This window comes from Gobius niger (genome assembly GCF_951799975.1).
Source record: "Gobius niger genome assembly, chromosome: 24".
In the NCBI taxonomy this organism is placed as follows: Eukaryota; Metazoa; Chordata; class Actinopteri; order Gobiiformes; family Gobiidae; genus Gobius; species Gobius niger.
This window is the reverse complement of record NC_136875.1, coordinates 10,225,534-10,245,552: the sequence shown is the minus strand read 5'-3', so window position 1 is coordinate 10,245,552 and position 20,019 is coordinate 10,225,534. Positions and strand designations below refer to the sequence as shown.

The 20,019-nt window shown below is 39.9% G+C and overlaps 1 protein-coding gene across 1 annotated transcript; it reads left to right on the top strand.

The window, feature by feature from the left end:
* The first annotated feature begins 1,491 nt into the window (after window positions 1–1,491).
* Window positions 1,492–13,543, top strand: dnajc14 (DnaJ (Hsp40) homolog, subfamily C, member 14). Its single transcript, XM_079582257.1, has 7 exons — window positions 1,492–1,561; window positions 3,485–4,836; window positions 8,582–8,688; window positions 9,834–9,953; window positions 10,032–10,192; window positions 10,755–10,854; window positions 12,958–13,543. The coding sequence occupies exons 2-7, from the start codon at window positions 3,700–3,702 to the stop codon at window positions 13,271–13,273; spliced, it is 1,941 nt and encodes a 646-aa protein (XP_079438383.1). The 5' UTR covers window positions 1,492–1,561; window positions 3,485–3,699; the 3' UTR covers window positions 13,274–13,543.
* Window positions 13,544–20,019: the final 6,476 nt, after the last annotated feature.

The following is a 20,019-nucleotide window of genomic DNA, read 5'->3' as shown; positions in this document are numbered from 1 at the left end:
TAAACCAAACTGAGCGATGCTTATTTTCCTATTATCTTATTGAGTCAGATGGTCCACAGTGACTTTGGGCACAAGATGTGGGTAGACTGTCTGAACATTGATCAGTTGGGTGGCTTGACCTTTGATCTGGCAGCTGATGTTGTTTGTGCAAACAATGACAAAAAGATTACAAGATACTTTCATAAATATGTGCACGATGCCCTTGCTGTCGTGGATTATGCTATTTAGGACTGTAAGAAAGAGAGGGAATGAAGTTAGAGGTGCAGATGTTGAGGAAAATCTTCAAAATTCTAAAAAGCAGCACCGCACATTCAGATAGCTGTTGTCAAAAAGAATTTAAAAAAAATAAATAAATAAAAATAAAAAAAGTTTCGGTAGAGCCTTCTTCAGATAACTTTTCTTTAACTTTTTTGAACCCCAGTGCATGTGGAGTGAATATATCTTTGGACATCTGTTATCAACTGTAACAACAAATCAGGTCAATGTGACTGATCAATATCAGCCAAGAGTTATAATCCTTATTTGGACAATAAACATGACCAATATGTTGCTTTTTTTTAATATCACGATAGTATGTTTTTTCTTATTTTCAAATATGAATGTCATTGTTTGGGCAACCTTAATTTGCTTAAAGCTACTCAAAAATAACAATGACACAATTAAATTAATTCTTTGACTTGAACAACAACAACAAATCATAAACAACAACTGCTGACAAGTCAAGTACATAGTTGCAACTAGCAGTGTTAATTTTGACATATTTTAATTTAGTTTTAGTCTTTTGACGAAAATGTAATTCGATTTTAGTCTAGTTTTAGTCGACTAAAATTGCAAGTAAATTTAGTCGACTAAATTTAAGACGAATTTAGTCGACTTTGCATTTATAATATTCATTATAATCATATTTAATCTTGTTCCTCTGCTTCATGGAGCTGCTCCACATGATAAAGCTCAGAACTGATCCTTTGGCAGTGACTTTACATGATCTAAGGCTCTTTCAGACGGTCAATAGAAGTTTGGATGATTTTAGTCTCTCCTTTTCAATTTTTATTTAGTCTTATTTTAGTCGACTAAAATATCTGGACAATTTAGTCATAGTTTTAGTCTCATGAGAAACTTTTAATTTAGTTTTAGTCCAATTTTAGTCATCAAAAATATCACTTTGACTAAAATTAAGGCTAAATATTTTAGTCGACGAAATTAACACTGGCAACTACATTACAATAGAAATAGTCTTAAGAGAGTTGTACAGACAGCTGAACCGATAACACAGCTTGAAATAAATGTAATTTTAAGCAAACTTTACATGTTTATTTAGTAATCACTGATATACGGTCAAAAAAAAATATTCCACAAAGCATTTCTTCCAATGCCCCAAATAAAGCATACTTTCTGTTTTTGTAATGCAGCAGATGAACCAGTCGGTGTCGCTAGTGCCGGTCACTCCTTCGTCGGCCGCATAAAGAGAGCGTAGAAGAAGAAGCGTTTACAGGAAGTGGAGATGTGGCTAAAATAAACAACACGGGACACTTCACAAACTAGCGCTCAAATGCCATCTAAGGTACACGATCACACGTATTTATCACATTACAATATAACCATGACATACGTACTTGTTATTTTAGCGAGCTGTTCAAAACAGGCCGTATTATTACTCACAAACGCCACAATGATGCATTTTTATTAGCTCGACCCTGCTCACTGCTAGCTTAGCTTCATGTTAGCAACTTGTTTGGAAATGATTAAAAACAAACGTCACATTGACTAGTCGTATTGTGACTGTTTTGTGGCGACGACTGTCTTTATAGGTGTCGATATGCTTTTTATTCCATGTCTTTGAAACGATGGTTGGTCAAGAGCAAGCTAAATTTAGACCCATGTATGCCATCATTCTTGGCAGAGCTGCTATGTGCTGTGAGCTAACATTAGCAATTCAAATGTTTATGTGGATTTGTGTTGCTAAATTTGACTAACTGTCTACTGAATATTTTATTAGCGGGGAAAGCAAGTAAGGCACCTCTTGCAGATGGATTTTTATTATTTTTTAAGTATTTCCCTTGATATTCTGTCACTTGATGTTACCTCATCGACATCAGAGTAGTGATATTTCCGTCTTCTTGACAAGAAAATCCAGCTGTTAGACTGTAATAACTACCTGATCAAGACTCTTAAACACGATGTCAGATCAGGATTGGAAAGTTTTCATATAGAAACTTAGCATTTTTAATTTTCTAATGTACAAAGATAGAAAGTTATGGAGAGTTGCAGCCATTGTAGCTTTCACTTTTGTCTTTTAGCAACGCTTTCGTTTTGCCGCAAGTCACTGCTGTCAAACACTAGTCTACTTGTAAAAAGTGGTTTGTATTCGTTGCAGCAGTAGGTTTTATTTACGCCTCTCAAATGTACTTTAAAGACGATGCAGTTTTACTTTTCAACGCTTTTTCTTGGGCCACTTCATTGACCGAGAGGGGATTTCACATTTGATGAAATAAACTCTACATTATTTTTTACATCATACTTTTTCTGCACAGAGATTGTTCGATTGTTATAAAGTTACTTTATTTGTGAGTAATAATTTTGGTAATAATGTAATACTACTAAGAGCAATTCGTGTAATTCATAATGCAGGATATAGAGATCATACTCACCCTCTTTTCCTAAAGTCAAATCTGCTTAAACTGAAGGATCTAATCAATTATTTCACCGTAATAATGATGTTTAAAGCTAAAAATGATCTATTACCAGCCAGTATTTAAGACTTCTTTCGACAACAGGAGGAAGGGTATAGATTAAAGGGTCACATGAATTTCAAAACTCTGGTTGTCCGATCCACTAGGAGGAGTTTCTGCCTCGCTGTTTGCGGCGTAAAACTCTGGAATAGCTTGAATGTGTCACTCAAGAAATGTACCACAGTTTTGCCAATTTAAATCTATGTATAAAAACATGGTCTTCACAAACTATAGAGCTGGAAATTAATTATAATTTAAACAACAATTTAAACAATCAGTAACATTATTGTCGCTGGATTTCTATGGCCGTGATGTGTATATTGTGGAAAGACATTCAGTTTGTAAAACAATTGTTGTAAATATTGAGTTGTGCAGGTTGTCGTAAAAGAAGAACGATCTGAGCTTCTTTTGCTCCTGTAAAAATATCAAGTAGAAAAGGGGGTGGGACTAAATAAGGTCACACTTCAACCCACTCCTTTTTGAACAATTGCTGTATTGGTATCCATTACTTGTATTATCATTGTTTTTAAATTGTTCGAAATAAACTAAACTAAAAAACTAAAAAAAAAAAAAAAAACTACCTCCAGTGATACTCTGAAACTACCAGAAAACGCCTAACTCTGCACCGCACTAAAGCATACATGATATTATCTCTAATTAAAAAATCTTTTACCAAGTAGTGAGAAAACAAACAAGACTAGTATAAAATTCAAACACAAAATTAATAACTTTGATGGATTTTTTTGTCTTTACAGGTAGAGAAAGAATATGATGTAACACTTGAAACCCTGGCTTCTGCTCACTGCTGAGATGGTGCTGAACTTGAATTGGACGTCAGTGGCCCCAAAACTCTTTCTTTATACAAGTCTGCGGTAAAAAGCTACCAAGACAAAAATGACTTTAGGATCTCTCGATTGATTTTTTTTTTTTTTTAATAATTTTCGGCTTTTGCAAAATAAGCTGTGTAAAGATGGCAGCCGAAGGAGACGAGCTGGAGATGGATGAGTTGGCGGAGGACGTCGAGACCCCCGTCGGCGGTGACTGGGACTCGTCTACGGGTCAGTTTGTGGATAAAGAAAGCGAAGAAGAAGAAGAAGAGGAGGAGATATCGCAAGACAACCAAACCCCGTCCTCTCGCCACGACTCGGGCATCGGCGAGTCCGCATTTTACGAGCCCCGGGAAGACGCCGAGGAGGTCACGGGGGAAATCTCAGACGACATGGACCCGGACGTTGAAAATATGCAAGAGGAGGACGACCAGAAGGAGATGAACGGGGATGGCGGCTGGAGAAACTCGGGGAAGAGGGGTAGAGTGAGGAGCGGCGGGTCCATTTCTGAGGCTTTCGCTTACGTCCCTAAAGGTAGCGCAGTATCCAAGCATAACAAACAAGCGCGGAGACGAAACCACCACCACCACCAAGCAAACAGGGGGCGCAGAAGGACCGGGAACCAACTGTTTGCTTCTTTTAAGGAAATGCTATCTGGACCTGTGAGCTTATGGTGTATATCTTGCGTCCACATGATGATTGAAATTATTGTGACTTTGACTCATAACTGCGGTGTGGGAGTGGAGACCGGGGCTGTGAGACTGTACAACGTCGGGCAAAAAGTTGTTGGCAAAATCTCGGATATAAACGGGATGAAGGCGGACGCGACAAGGCTGTTCACTTGGATAAAAAGTAACGCCTCGAAACTTAAAGATAAACTATTAACGTTTGGGAAAATCACAATGTCGTCTGCCTTATCTTGCTCTAAGCTTTTCTGCGCATTGGCTATTCTCGCGTTTCTGTGCGTAAAAGGAGTGCTGGGACGTATCGGCGGCGAGAGAGGAAAGCGCTTTTGGACTTATATTCAGGAATCGAGGTTTTGGCAAAGATTGGTGGGATTATGGGAGAAAGTGAGGAACTCTTTTAGGAGGAAAGTGCTGCCGCCCAGCCCGGAGTCCCCGGGGTCCACGGGGAGGTCTGCGCCGGGGCAGGAGCTGGAGCGGCTGCTGGCTTTGGCCGATGTCCCCGAGGAGGAGCTGGACCCGTTCTCGGTGCTGGGAGTGGAGCTGCATGCCACCGAGGCCGAGCTGAAGAGGGCTTACAGGCAGCTGGCTGTGCAGGTGAGGGGTCTGTGTGTCTTTGTTCAAGTGTTTTGGTTTCATGAAATCCCCATTTTAAAGGAATAGGCCACCGTTTTTACATACTAAGATATGTTTTTACCTCACTTTAGACGTGTTAATATATCCCCGTCTGGTCTTTGTCCGTGCGCTCTGCCAGGCAAACTGAGCACATACGCAGCCTCTCCCAAATGTCACATAGCTCCAAAAAAGCTCACGATAGAAGCTACCAAGCTCTTCCACGTGTTCCCTATTTAAATAAAGTTACGTGAAGTGTTTTCATGCGAAGTATATTTACACAGAAATGTAACATGTCGATTTTATAAGCAAATAAAAAGGGGGACTATATTGTGAGGCGTAATGATACGAGGAGTAAAACGTCCGCGCAGTAACTCCTAAAGACTTCCCCCGCTCACTTCCGTCAATAACCTTTAGGAGTTACTGCGCGGACGTTTTACTCCTCGTATCATTACGCCTCACAATATAGTCCCCCTTTTTATTTGCTTATAAAATCGACATGTTACATTTCTGTGTAAATATACTTCGCATGAAAACACTTCACGTAACTTTATTTAAATAGGGAACACGTGGAAGAGCTTGGTAGCTTCTATCGTGAGCTTTTTTGGAGCTATGTGACATGTGGGAGAGGCTGCGTATGTGCTCCGTTTGCCTGGCAGAGCGCACGGACAAAGACCAGACGGGGATATATTAACACGTCTAAAGTGAGGTAAAAACATATCTTAGTATGTAAAAACGGTGGCCTATTCCTTTAAAAAGAGATAGTCAGATGTATTAAATTTCAGCTTTGAAGCTCCAGCTTATGCCGATATTTTGGTCAGGCTCCCATTTGACCAAATGGTGTTTTATGCAACTTTGTTTGTAGAAAAAAGTTGATATTTGTGCGTATTTGACCTTGTAGTGTCACAACAAGGTCAAATATCAACTTTTTTTTTTCTCACATAAAAAGTTGTATAGATACAGACGGCATCTCGTCATAGAAGGGGGCGTGGCCTTGCCAAGGGGGAAAATAAAATCTTTTGGGAAACACACTTTTCCACTCTTTTTAGCCTTTTTCTGGTGGAATATGAACTTATTTATCACATACAAATAAAGTCAGGTGTAAATCAGGCCCATATGGATGTTTTCTCACAGCAGATTGTTCTGTAGAAGTGAAAAAAACGGCAGTTGTAGCTAGCGCTAGATAACGTTAGCATTAGCCCATGTAGCATCAAGTTAGCATTCTCTGTTTTTTATGTATTTATGGGCTGTTGAACCACTTTGCTCCTCCCCATGTCTTTGTATCTTTATTTAGTAGAAAACTATATTCATAATTCAGCGTTTGATGAAGTAGTTTTTGAATAATTAGAGAAAGTTTAGATTTTTTCAAAATTGTTTTCCCCCTTAACTGTTTTCAAACATTACCATATATGGCAGATTCCGGAGATGCCGTCTGTATCTATAATGGCAAGGTAAATTTATTTATACAGCACAGTTCATACACAAGGCAATGTATGAACAATGCACCTTTGACATCCACAAAGATTTGCTTATTGCATTTCCTATGTGAATGCCTAAGCATCTAGCAGTGCAGTGTATTGACATTCATTTAGTTTTCATATCATATTACTTGGCTTGAAATTATACAAAAAGGCGCTTGGTGCAGAAATGTCAGCAGAACTTATCGGCAGTCAGCTAATCTGAAGTTCAAAAATATGTTTCGGTATCTGCCCTGAAAAAAAAACTTCCCAGTCAATCTTTCCGTTAAATCAACTTCTTGTGACGCAGCAGTTTGCGCTCGGGCTTCACAGCTTCCCATCTGGAACGGGGCCTTTCTTTGTGGAGTTTGCATGTCCTCCCCGTGTCTGTAGGTTACAGTGAATGATTCGGCATCTCGCCGAGCGCAAAGCATGCTGGTCCAGGTTAAAGGTCAGGACTGCCCAGATCGTGTCCCAAACTGTTAACATGACACAGATATAGAATATATTGAGCGTTGAAAATCAACGTTTTAAAAGAATTCTGTAAAAAACCGGGGACACAGTGTTACTGGGAAGAGAAAAATATCTCGTGGCCGTTGATAAACCAATAAATAAATCAAAAACAGTTGTATTAAGTAAATAGACGTATCGGTTGCAAATAGCATTACTGATTAGCTATATGTCAAACTAACTAATTTAATCCACTCGCGTTATGACGTTCTGGATCTTTTCTTTCAGTAGGAAATGTGATGAGTACGTATAGTGGCTCCATATACAACACTGTGAGGTTCCTTTACTGCACTCGTGAATACAGCAAAACTTGGTATATCGGTGTAAAACCACTTTAAGCGACGTAATAGTCACTAAATAGCCGGTTGTTCTACTATGATAGTCTGGCTTTAATGGGCTTTGTTGACACCGTGGGTAGTTGTGAACTTTGACCGGAACATTACGTACTGACAATGCTGATTTGGCTCATTGTCACATGTAAAGCTCTTTGTGCCTATGTCTGTGAAAGGGGCTATAAATAATATATACTGGAGTTATCCGCATGTTTTGTTATAATCGATCGTCAGTCTGCTTCTCGAGAACACATTTTTTTTAAAGGATCTATATCATGCTATTTTAGCCATTCCAAAGTTAAGTATAGGCATGTATATGATATATTGTACCTCTACCATTATGGAGCACTCATTTTTGTGATAAATATAAGTGTTTTCTGGAGGTATTTTTCAAACCCGGAAGACAAAACGCCTCGATTCAGTTAACTCCGCCCCCTCTCTCTGCACATACTTTACCGTAATATAAATAAACAATAATAAGTGAAGTTACTTCACAATGCAGTTATACGGAGTTGACATCTGCAACACAGCTTCATAAATGGCTAACACACAAGCTAATATGCTAACACACAAGCTAACACGCGTTTGGACTGACTCACCGCTCTGGTCCATCGCTGTTTACATTATGGGACTTGCGTTGGTTATAAAAGTTAATCCACTTTGGTTCTGGCGAAGGTTCCCCAAACATCCATCAGAGACAGTCACAGAGAAACAATATGTTGGTGATAGTCGCTGAATCCCGGAGAAAAAAACAACTTCGATTGGCCTCTTCTTGAAAAAAGTTGAACAAACTCCCGTCCTTGTAGCCAAACGCGCTTCTTTTTCTCCATCTGTGACATTATCGTTAGGTAAGAATAAAGAACAGGTGTGTCCAGTTATAACGAGCTCCATCTTCAGCTGCAGCGCAAACATGACTGATCTGTTCAGACGCTCAGGGATGTGTTTGTTTTGGCCACAGCTGACCTGGAAGCACCTCGGGCACATCCTTTTTTTTCCTCTTTCATCTCTCTTACGACAGAAATAATGAAAAAGCTGTGAGCTGAGTAAGTGATTCAGAAATATAAGTACACTATTGATGCAGTACAATTTGTTACAGACAAGGCATTACCCGACTGAAGGGAAGACTGTTATTAGTTATTGGGCAGTACGGTGGCGCAGCGGTTAGTGCTCATGCTTCACAGCAAGAAGGTCTCGGGTTCGATTCCCACCTGGACCCTTTCTGTGCGGAGTTTGCATGTTTCCCCCCGTGTCTGCATAGGTTTCCTCCGGGTACTCCGGCTTCCCCGACCACTATGGTTTCTGCAGTAGCAGTTTTGACTGAATACTGTCACCACATCATCATTCAGTCATACTTCCGTGCTCTCAGTCGATGGTTTCCTTGAGAGACGGTGGTGCCGGCATCACAATCTGAGACTTATATTTCCCTTTCAGGTTCATCCAGACAAGAATAAACACCCTCGGGCTGGAGAGGCGTTCAAAGTGCTGCGCGCCGCCTGGGACATTGTCAGTAATCCCGAGACGAGGCGGGAGTATGAGCTGTGAGTACAAACCGCTCACACCTTCCTTTACTCTCCTCTCGTTTCTCATCGTGAGCCCCTGTTATGACATAATAAAAATCATTTTCATATTGATACATCATTGGCTCAATTATATTTTATTATATTATGTAAAACGACACTACAAATCCCAGTACATGACTAAACTAGTGATGACTAATTATTATTATTTTGCAGAGATACTAAGTGTTGATGACACATTACAACAATTAAAGCCAAGTCTAATTTGCTTTTACCATGAAAAGCTTTTACAAAACAAATAAGGGCTGAACAATACTACATAAAGTGATGCAATTCCATATCTCAAGAAGCCACAATGTGTTGTAAAATCACTGAGGTCTTCCATCTGCAAACACAGCCCCTCATTTAATTATAGCAGTACCAAGTAACTCATACACTTATTAATTGTCTTGGAGAGTTAAGACAGAAAAGGCGAAGGGAGAGAGGGATGTTGTACAACCAATTATACAATGGAAATACTTTTTTTCACTCAAACTTTATGCTGGTTTTAGTGACGCTAGCCTGCAGTTAGCTTTGCCCGTTAGCCTGTTAGCTTCTTCTTCGTGATTCCATTAGTGTGTATTGCTTTCTCCGGACCGGGGGCAGTCAAGTTGCAAACATGGTTTTCTGACCAGAGACACCAGGGGGAAATGAAAGACCCCCAATCATCCCATAAACACTTGTATTACCCCCACAGGGACTATGGAAAGGATTTATTAAGGTAAACAATTTACTTAGTACTGCTTTAAGTTTTAGCTTTGTTTTTGTCCTAATTTAGTATTTCGGACATTGTTTTTTTTTTTTTTTAAACAAAACCAGAACATTGTAATAATATATTAGACTTTTCAAATGGATGTGTTTCATTAGTACATCTTGACTCATTACCACTGGTTTCAACTTGACCCCAACCAACACTTCTTTTGGGACAGTTTTCAAACAGAATTTTGTGAATCTGTTCAAAATGATCCTGTGATCACAGACACCTATAAAGATGCCCACAATGATGACATGTCCAACCCAGTATATTATTTGTAAAAACACCCCTGACTCAAAGCTCCGGAGATAAGAAATTGTCCTTGTACATTTTTTGTCGTCCACTGTTTGATTCTTGTACTTTTTCCACACAGGAAGAGAATGGCGGCGTCTGAGCTCTCGAAGTCCATGAACGAGTTTCTCACCAAACTCCAGGACGACCTCAAAGAGGCCATGAACACCATGATGTGCACCAAGTGTGAGGGGAAGCACAAGTGCGTGACATGCCGCAGATGATTTCACTCGGTCATCGGTAAAGGGAACATTTAGTGATATTTTGTCCTTTTTCACAGGCGCTTTGAGATGGACCGAGAACCGTCGGAAGCGCGGTTTTGTGCCGAGTGTAACCGTTGCCATAGCGCCGAGGAGGGGGACTTGTGGGCGGAGTCGAGCATGCTGGGCCTCCGCATCACGTACTTTGCCTGCATGGACGGCAAGGTCTACGACATCACCGGTGCGTGAGGATTCATTTGCTTTTAATAATTAGTGTGACATTTGAGTTTACGTTAGGGCCTACGATGTGCCGTTATGATTAAGGATTTAATAGGATGGATTTTTTAATTTACCTATAGCCTATAGGAATATAGAATATATTACTATGGTAAGGTTTCAATCTGACCGGGACTTACTTTGATTATCTGATTTATTAATTAATTATATCAAATTTAATGCGATTAAAATATTAATCAAAATTAATCACACTTTACTTTACTGCAGACACTTTTCCTTTTTCTTTCAAGACATTGCCTGGGGACGAACATGTCGTAAAGCCAAAAACAATTTTGCTGTTAAACTTGTTTATTCACACAGTTAAGAACGACATTAACTTAAATATACCTCTAAAAAATAAATATAACCTCTAAATAAATTATGCTTAATGCGTAGGCTATAATTAACTCGAACAAAAAATACAATTTTTCAAGTTTTTCAGAAAATCTTTTTCAGGAAAAATGTATTTGTAAATTCTGTGGTTTAGTGAGAATGATCTGTGAAAGCATGTTATTTCTTGATTTCAGAGTGGGCGGGCTGTCAGAGGATCAGCATCTCTCCAGACACACACCGCGTGCCGTACCACATCTCCTTTGGGGCCAAGAACAACAGCTCCACACGACACAGGTGTGAACGTGAAAGACACTTAAACTTTGACAACTGACTTCTAACGTGGCAAAAAATTGGCTAAAATTCATAAAACAATAATTTTACCTCGAAAATAGGCAGCCTGGCCAAAAAAAATCGTCACACACTATAATTATGTTATTGTTGGCCGCCTTCAGCTTTGACACATTTGCTGTGACAATGCTTCGATGCGCTTCTGCTGTGTCACAAGATTTATTTCTGTCCAGTCTTGTATTGACTTACCATAAATATCTTGTATTTCAGCAAAGCTGAAGGAATAAGCTGCTCATTGATGATCATACTTTTACTGAACTAAGCATTTAGCACTGTTTGTTTATTTAGAGCAACATTAGCCACTCCCATTTAACAGGGGGTATGGTATTAACTTGTATTACTTCGAGTTGTTTAAACTGCATTTTCATGGCTTTAAAGCAGAGGTCGGCAAACTATGGCCCGGGGGCCAGATGCGGCCCGCCTGGCACTACCAATATGCATGGCCTAAAATGGATGAAAACCACTGTTTTCACTGACATAAAGAAAGATAATGCATAACTGAAGCAATATATATGAGAATTGAAATGGTTTGAAACAATCCAGTTCACAACTCGACTGGCCCTCGTGGGAAGTTCAAAACTCCAATGTGGCCCTTGCATCAAAATGTCTGCTCATACCCGCTTTAAAGTCTCCATAGTCTGCTCTGACAATGATAAAGGAAACACTGAGCCTCATGTGTACTTTCTCAGTGGGTTGGCACTTCTGTTGGAACACCCTGGAGACCCGCCCCTGACTTCACCTCTAAAAATGTGCAGAAATGACACAATACACACTAGGGATGCACCGATCCGATACCGGCATTAGATATTGGAGCCGATACTGAAAAAAATACAATATCGGGTATTGGCTACAATTATATACTGAACCAATACCAGCTTTGGCTTAAAAACGCCTTAAAACAACAACTGTAACCAAGTAAATATGGGCATGCTGTACCTCATTTTCAAGAATTCAATGGCTGAGTTAGTTTTAACCTCCGCAAATCCATGCAAAATGCCACAGCGAGCAACAGCGTGCTAAAGCTAGCGCAGCAAGCTAATGCTAATCAAGGCTAAATCAGACACTACAATAGAAATAATAGTTTGTTAATAGATATATGATTGATAATTGATCTGTAACATCATGACAAGAAAAGATGTGTGGGTGTGGGGGTGCGGGTGGAAAGTGTGTGGGTATGGGAATGCGGGTGGTTGTGGGTGGATAGTATGTGGGTATGGGAAGGCGGGGGGGTGTGGGTCGAAAGTGTGTGGATATGGTATGGTGGGTGGTTCGGGAGCAAAGTGTGAGGGTATGGGAATGCGGGTGTGTGTAGGTGTAAAGTGTGTGGGTTTTAGAAGGTGTAGGACTGTGTGAGTGAGTGCTGGGGTGAATGTGCAGAACAAATGTTAAGGACTGATTGATGCTTTGCAGAGTGAGTGGTGTAGCCGGGCCTGGTCCGGTTGGGGACAGAGGATGGAAATTAGCTTGAGCTATAATCCTGCATTTTAAGTATACTATACTTTGTGTAAATGCATTGTCCCTTTTAAATAAATAAAATACAAAAAAAAAAATACAAAAATACAGATCAGACTTTATGGATCTCACAATGAAAATAAGACGACCATTCACTTTTTCAGTTAGAGGAAACCACTTTTAAGAAAGTCTCTTAGTATCGGGTAATATGGGATATCAGCAGATGCTCAAAGCCCCAGTATCGGTATCGAAGCATAAAAGCTGGATCGGTGCATCTCTAATACACACTATAGTGAAACTAGAATAAACTATAAATCCTAAATGCATCAAAAGCATGAATAGATAAATTCTGTAAATTCATATAATTTCATTGCAACTTCTAAAGTCTGTCTTTTTTTGTTGTTGCGATGTTTAAAATGTCCAGGAACAGGGGGAGTTCCAGGATTTTATTCCTCTGAACATGATATAACACATAGTTAATTACAAAGTTTCAAAGATAACTTCGTTTCGTTATGTACACCGTTTATCCCAAGTGAAATGTGTTAGCAATGTTAATGTGGAGTGTAAAAACAAATGAAACTTTCCCCCTCCTCTCAGAGCGCCTCCTGAGCACCCCCCAGGCCCCACCAACCCGGCCGACCTGCAGGACTTCTTTAACCGCATCTTTAAGGGAGCGGCGCCCCCTAATGACGCGTCTGCCAACGGGGCCTTTTTCCCCCCCGGGCCCCACCCGGCGCCCCCCGGCAGCGGCCCTACAGCGGCCGGGCCCGGACCCACCTTCCCTCCTCCGCCGGGGCAGTCGGGCTTCTTCATGCCCGGCAACCATCGCCCTGAGTCGGGGGAAAACTGGGCGGAGACCGGGAAGCCGCCGCCGAGGAGGAGGAAAAAAGTGCGTAAGCCCTTCCAGAGGTGAAGACTATTGCGACGGCGCGAGGAACGGACAAGGAATTATGGCCATGTTTGAGTTTTACATGCAGTGGATCGATGGAAACGCAGCTAGTTTGAACAAATGAAGTTTTGCAGTTGGTGCTTTGAATTCATGCCACATCATTGATTTTCTCCTTGGCTTTGGGGCAAACCGTTGAAGTTCAGTCGTTCAGTGTTATTCGATCGGATTCGACTTCATTTCCTGGCTCTAAAACAGAGGTGCTCGTTGGGAAGAGGCCAGCGGAGGGCAGTAGAGTGCAGCTTTGTTGTTGTTTGCTTCCAACTCTACTTGCTGTTTATAATGATGAGTAGGCAACCTATGGGGCCCCCCCTGCAATGACCTCTGACCTGGTGCTCCCAGAAACAACCGTTAACAAGTCCTTGATACGGAACAACATTATCAGGCCGGAAAGCTAACAAAAATGAATAAATATCAAAATAAATACAACAAATTTGAGTCAAAGCCAATGAGAAAAGTTTTGTTGATCTGACGCCTTTGGGTTCCTTATAATGAAGCTGTCATGTTATTTTTGTCCTGCCAAAATTACATAGATGTTTTACTATTTCAGTTTTTCACAGTTCTATGTTGAATTTGCTGAAGGAAGAGGTGAAGAACACATGAAGACTGTTAGCATGTCTTTTTTTTGTGCAAAGAATGAATCCAATACAGACAATTGAATTTGGAATATCACTCATATTTGCATCTACTTGTCTTATGGGTGGGCAATCTGGCAGAAAATATACTCTACTATAATATACTAGTGCTAGCTCAGAGTCCAGCACTTGGTTTGTTTATGTCGCCTTTAACAAGTACCTAAAGATATCTGCTTCCTCTGAAACCTCAGCGCGATTGGTTGAATCCGCCTGTCACTCACTCGGGGGCTGACCAATAGGAGGAGTGGGTGGGGAAAGCAGGAAGTAGTGTTCCTCTGAGCGTAGAAACTAAACTATTGATTATCTACACTGTGAATATTGCGATACAATTGATGTTTTACTAAGCCATTTGAATTTAAAGCAGTACTAAGTAACTTATTTACCTTAATAAATCCTTCCCGTAGTCCCTGTGTAATACAAGTGTTTATGGGATGATTGGAGGGTCTTTCATCTCCCCCTGGTGTCTCTGGCCAGAAAACCATGTTTGCAACTTGACTGCCCCCGGTGCGGAGAAAGCAATACACACTAATGTAATCACGAAGAAGAAGCTAACATGCTAACGGGCAAAGCTAACTGCGGGCTAGCGTCACTTTAAACAGTATTTACAGCCAAGTTTGAGTGAAAAAAAAAAAATCCGTTGTATAATTGGATGCACAGTAACCCTCTCTCCCTTCGCCTTTCCTGTCAGCGTAGTATTTAATCTCCAAGACAATTAATAAATAAAAAAATCGTCACTTGCTACTACACCTGCAGTTGCGCTTATGGCCTCTAGGGGCAAGAGTTACTTAGTACTGCTTTAAAAAAGGACTTGAAAATAAAAAAAGCCAAATCAAATTAATGTCAATTAGAAAAGATGTGAAAAAAAAAAGAAAATGGAAGTCAGATCTTCTTCCGGTCTGGATATTGTCTCCTAAAATTGCGCTAATTGTCGACTGTCATTTTGCCCACCTCCTACATTCTGTTAGGTACCCCCCGCAGCCACCGATTTGGATATTGGCATTTCGAGCAGCCTTAATAATGGCTTGTGAGCAGCTGGCTTTCTAACCTACAATCGCTTTCAAATTATGAGAGGCTACGAGATTTCCTTGTAATATTAGTCGCACTGAGACACGCACCCTGGTCATGGAAAGTTTCTGACACCTTTTTTTGTTGCTAGACATTTTTTGGCGTTGTGAATTGTTTACATTTACACAAGCAAATTGTTTCTTGATGGTCTTAATTCTGCAAGAACACAAGTTTCAAATCAGTAAATCAACCCTATGTTCTGTTTGGGTTCTTTCTTTCTTTCTTTCTCAAACCATGCGTGTTCAGTTTCAGTCTAGATTGATTTGATAAAACTTGAAATTTGTGACGGTTTTTACTCCCAATATGTGAAGACAGGTGATTCATTGCCGTGTGATTTTGGTAACTGCGATATATTTCTTTCATTTTTTTTTTTCCAATAGCAGGGAGCTTAAAATTATAACCTCGGCTTTTATTTGTTATTTGCACAGTCCTCGCCTCCTCCAGCTGCACAAGTGTAGGAGGTGTAGCCGTATCTGGATTAACAGCTCAGTAAATTTCAATGAGTGACATGCGATTTTAATAATATATTCAAGTGTTCTTGTGGGGTGGGGGGGGGGGGGGGGGGGGGAATTGTGTCTAAGCTCCGAAAAGGGCCCCGTTTTACAAAGCCGGTTTAACAAACTCAGAGTTTAACCCCTTAACTCCCACCTGAACCGAGCACATTTTCTCCAGTTTGGCTTTACCCCAGTCCAAAAGCTTCTGGAAAAAAGCTGTGAAAATAGCGACAAAACTGAGACGAAAACAATGATGGAAATGTGACAAAAAAGTGACGAAGAATTGATGGAAATGTGACAAAAAAGTGACGAAAAAGTGATGAAAAATTGATGAAAAATTGATGAAAAAGTGGCAAAAATGTTACAAGAAATTGACAAAAAATTGACGAAAAAATGACAAAAATGTGACAAAAAAGTGACAAAAAAATCACAAAAAATCACAAAAAATTGATAAAAAATTGACGAAAAATTGACGAAAATGTGACAAAAAAGTGACAAAAAAATCACAAAAAATTGATAAAAAATGGATGAAAAAATAACAAAAATGTGACCAAAAAAATGACAAAAATTTGACAAAAAATTACAAAAAAGTTACAAAAATGAGTTGAACACCCAACAAAAAAATGAAAAGAAAATCTGATGCCTTGAGGAAAAAGATCCTCTCGGTTCAGGCGGGAGTTAAGAGGTGAAATGTCGATGGTTTTTCTGGTAGAGGAAGCCATTTTGAAAGAAATTAGAGTCACGTGACAAGTTTGAGACCATAAAGCCGCTTTGGTATGAATAAAACGTCTGTAAAAGTGGCTACTTGTGCTATAGTCGATGCTTTGGCCAAGTCTCACTCAGTTGTATGTGGCGTAATTTAAATTAAATCCAAGTCGAGGGGTAAATGCTCCACCCAAAACATCACATCTCACAATAGTAAACAAACAACAGCTCATCTCACACTGTTAAAGATATAGTTTCTGTGCCTTTTATAGACTGAAATAAAAGTAATTGTTCCTTCGCTGACCCCTAGTGGCTGCTGTGAAGCATCTTTGGCCTTAATGCACAATGTCGCAAAATTGTAAATTAGTTTAGAGATGTCCATTCTTAACTTCCTTCAAAACCGTCCAATAGTTTTGTGCGATTGAGCGTTCAGACGAGAATACCAGCCAATCACACGGGCTCAAACGAGGAGGTAAATTGACCAATCAGAGAGCTGCCTATGTTAAATACATAAACCAACTCTGAGTTACTGTTAAACCCGCCTCTTTCAAACGGGTCTCAGTGTCATTTCATCTACGGCAGGACCTTGTTCATTTTTGTTGCCATAATCTGTCAACATGTGTTTTTGTATTGATCGATTACGATGTTTCTCAGCTGTAGCTAAGTTTTTTTCTTCTTCTCTCTGGTCAAATGTTTAACATCAGCGGTTTCTTAATTCCAATTGTTGGTTCTCATCTGCAAATGTTCATGCTTCACTTTTAAAAATGAATAGTTTCACTTTTTCCCATGATGCTTTGCTGTCCACAAGCTTGTTTTTGAAGAATGTACAGCGGCTAAAGCTAACGGTAGCGCGTCAAAGGAAGGAGGAGCGGACATTCGGAGAGTTTGAGAGTTTAATTTTTACAGATAATATGCAGAAGTTACGCAAAAAAATATGACAATCAATTGTTTTGTAGGAAATGTGGAGGGGAGGTCCCAGGCCGACAAATTAAAGGTCCTTTTCCTGTTTTCTCTGGTTTTCAAAATAAAAGTTTCCTACATGCACAGTTTTGTCACTTCTTTCTCATAAGCGTGTATTAAGGTCAACTCTAAATGGTTTATTAGGAGTTTTATTTAGTGTTTTACGACGGGCGTGTCCAGACTTTGCACTGGGGGCGGGGCTAAGGCCTTGTTATTTTACAGTACTTTGTTTTCAGCTAACTTGGCTTTGACTCCAAATCAGTGGTGGTCAAAGTACATGACTTCAAGTTGCTCTGGAAAATTATTCCTGAAGTAAAAGTACTGAAGTATTTGCTGTAGAAAATAAAGAAGATTTCAAAGTACAGCACCATATATGAGAGAAAAAAGTTTTGTAAAAAATAACTTTGCGGCTTCAAAACGAATTCCCTCTGTACGACAGGGACAGACCGCTCTGGTGAGTCAGTGGCACCACATCATGTTCATAAGAGCACATTCACTTATAAAATGAACAAAACCAAATTAAACTTTTTATTTTGGAGCCTTTTGGGAAATGTAGTGGCATGTAGGAACTATTGCTTTTTCAACAAAAACATTACCCAAGTAAAATACAGATCCTCAAACACTGAAGTAGAGTAAAATGACTGCACTAACCCATGCACTCCCTCTGTCCCTCTGAGTGGGACCTTGGGTTCTGTGCTATGTGGTTTTGCAAGTTTCTGAACTCGCTGAAGTGCAGAATTATTCACCCCAGACAAAAAGCCATCTTAAAATAAGTGACATTTTCTTGAAATAAGTGACATTTTAAATTACTCTTTGATTTCAGACTCTAATTTCAAGAAATGGGGCAAGATATTTACACTTACATTAAGATAAAACACCTATTTCAAGTAATTTTTGGGGCGACAGTGTAAATGGTAGATGGTGTAGATGGCAAAGCGGGTCGTCTCATGACCGGAAGGTCGAGGGTTCGAATCCCAGCTCCTGACGATGTTCACTGTTATTGTGTCCTTGGGCATGACACTTCACCCTCCTTGCCGCCCATGTCTATGTACATTGGTGAGTGAATGGGTGACTGGTTCCTTACTGTGAAGCGCTTTGGGCCTGATAAAGGTAGAAAAGCGTTGTATATATATATATATATATATATAGGAGGCGGTGCACCGTTTCAGATGATCAGAGGGGACAGAGGGCAGCTACAGTTTCTCCATCCTCCAAGGTCATGCGGGTGGAGTGGCTGAAGGACAACGAGATCATCGACCCGGCCGAGGACAGGAACTTCTACATCACCATGGACCACAACCTGATCATCAAGCAGGGGCGTCTGTCCGACATGGCCAACTACACCTGTGTGGCCAAGAACATCGTGGCCAAGCGCAAGAGCTCCACCGCTGTGGTCATCGTCTACGGATTTCCCATCAACCAGTGCTCCTCCTGTGACCAAAACAGTGAAGATGGCGGCCGCGACACAACGATCTTTCACCAAAGAAAAAAAAGAGTGGAAAAAGAGTGGTGCGCACTGAATGGGTGCTGCTGCCGGATGCTCTCTCATCGAATGCAATTTCTCCATCTGTGAGATCAATAAAGTATCATCTTATCTTATCTTATCTTAAGTTGAGTCCATTTAACATTTAAATTAAGATTTTTCAGTTTTGAGTGCAGTAATAACTTTTATCTCAGTGTTCAATGATAAAAATATCTGTTATAAAATAAATGCTTGCATATCAATATTATTTATTGGTTAAATTTGTATGCGGTGTGGCTTTAAATTTCTTTGCATTAATGCACCTTTATGATGCTTTCATTTATTTATACTGACATGGGACTGGTGTGAAGAGAATCATCATTTGTCACAATAAAAATCTACAAAGACAAACTAAAAACTTAACAGACTCCGATCTTGTTAAATGTCTCCAAAAATAGACTTTGATTTCGGTGTGAATTCCCAGCGGGGACGTCTGCTTCAGTTTTTGCCTCATAAGGCCGGTCCATCTCTCTGAGCAAAGGTGTTGATGTAGTGGAAAAAAAGAGGATGATTGCGTAAGAGTGATCTGTTCCGTAAATGGAGCGGATCGTCAGAGCAGAAAATCCCGAGAGATTGGAGCTGCTTCCTCTGACTTGCCCTTTTTACTTTGTCACTGTATCTTCATCCATTTACATTTGCAAAACTGAGCGATTTGGTGAATCACGACACGGCAGCTGTTTGTAGGACAGGACAGTTTCAACAGTAATTCTTAAGGACAGAGAAGAACTTGTTCCTTTAAATGTTGAATTGCATATTTATTCCTCTTTCCTACAATAAAACTTTCAAATGACAGAAGACATGATAGACAGTTACCCACATATGAACCAAGCAAAATTCAGATATTGCATACATACAAAACATAAGCAAAGGTGCGCTTTAGAACAAAAAGAATAATGTAATAAGTTCCACCAATAACGACAACAGCTTGTTCTTGATTCTGAACAAAGCCAGGAGCAAAATAGACCAAAGGTAGTTATTGCACAAAGACCTGCATTTCTTTTTAAACATATATGATGCTTTCAACGTGACAGAGGCAGATAAAAACATGTACTTTCTCTAAATTCATATTTGTTGTTGTATATATAAATGATTTGCATTTAAAACTTTTACATCCATTATTAAAATACTGCATCCTTGCATTATTAATATATTTCATTCAATCCCAAAATCAAAACAAGGCTGAATAGAAGTCTGGATGAGATTTTTAGCAGCCTGAAGAGCCGCCCCCTGTTAATTTCTGTTCTCAAGCAGGAGCGTCAGAGTTATTTCTCCCACAATTTTGCTTTTTGACCCATCATGGCCGTTTATTCGAAGACATTTCCTCTCAAATAA

Bases quoted from the DNA above. Each gene is read 5' to 3' on its own strand.
- dnajc14 (XM_079582257.1), top strand. From the start codon at position 3,700: ATGGCAGCCGAAGGAGACGAGCTGGAGATGGATGAGTTGGCGGAGGAC. The intron at 9,954-10,031 runs GTGCGTGACATG...CCTTTTTCACAG, and splicing joins AAGTGTGAGGGGAAGCACAA to GCGCTTTGAGATGGACCGAG. The intron at 10,855-12,957 runs GTGTGAACGTGA...CCCTCCTCTCAG, and splicing joins AACAGCTCCACACGACACAG to AGCGCCTCCTGAGCACCCCC.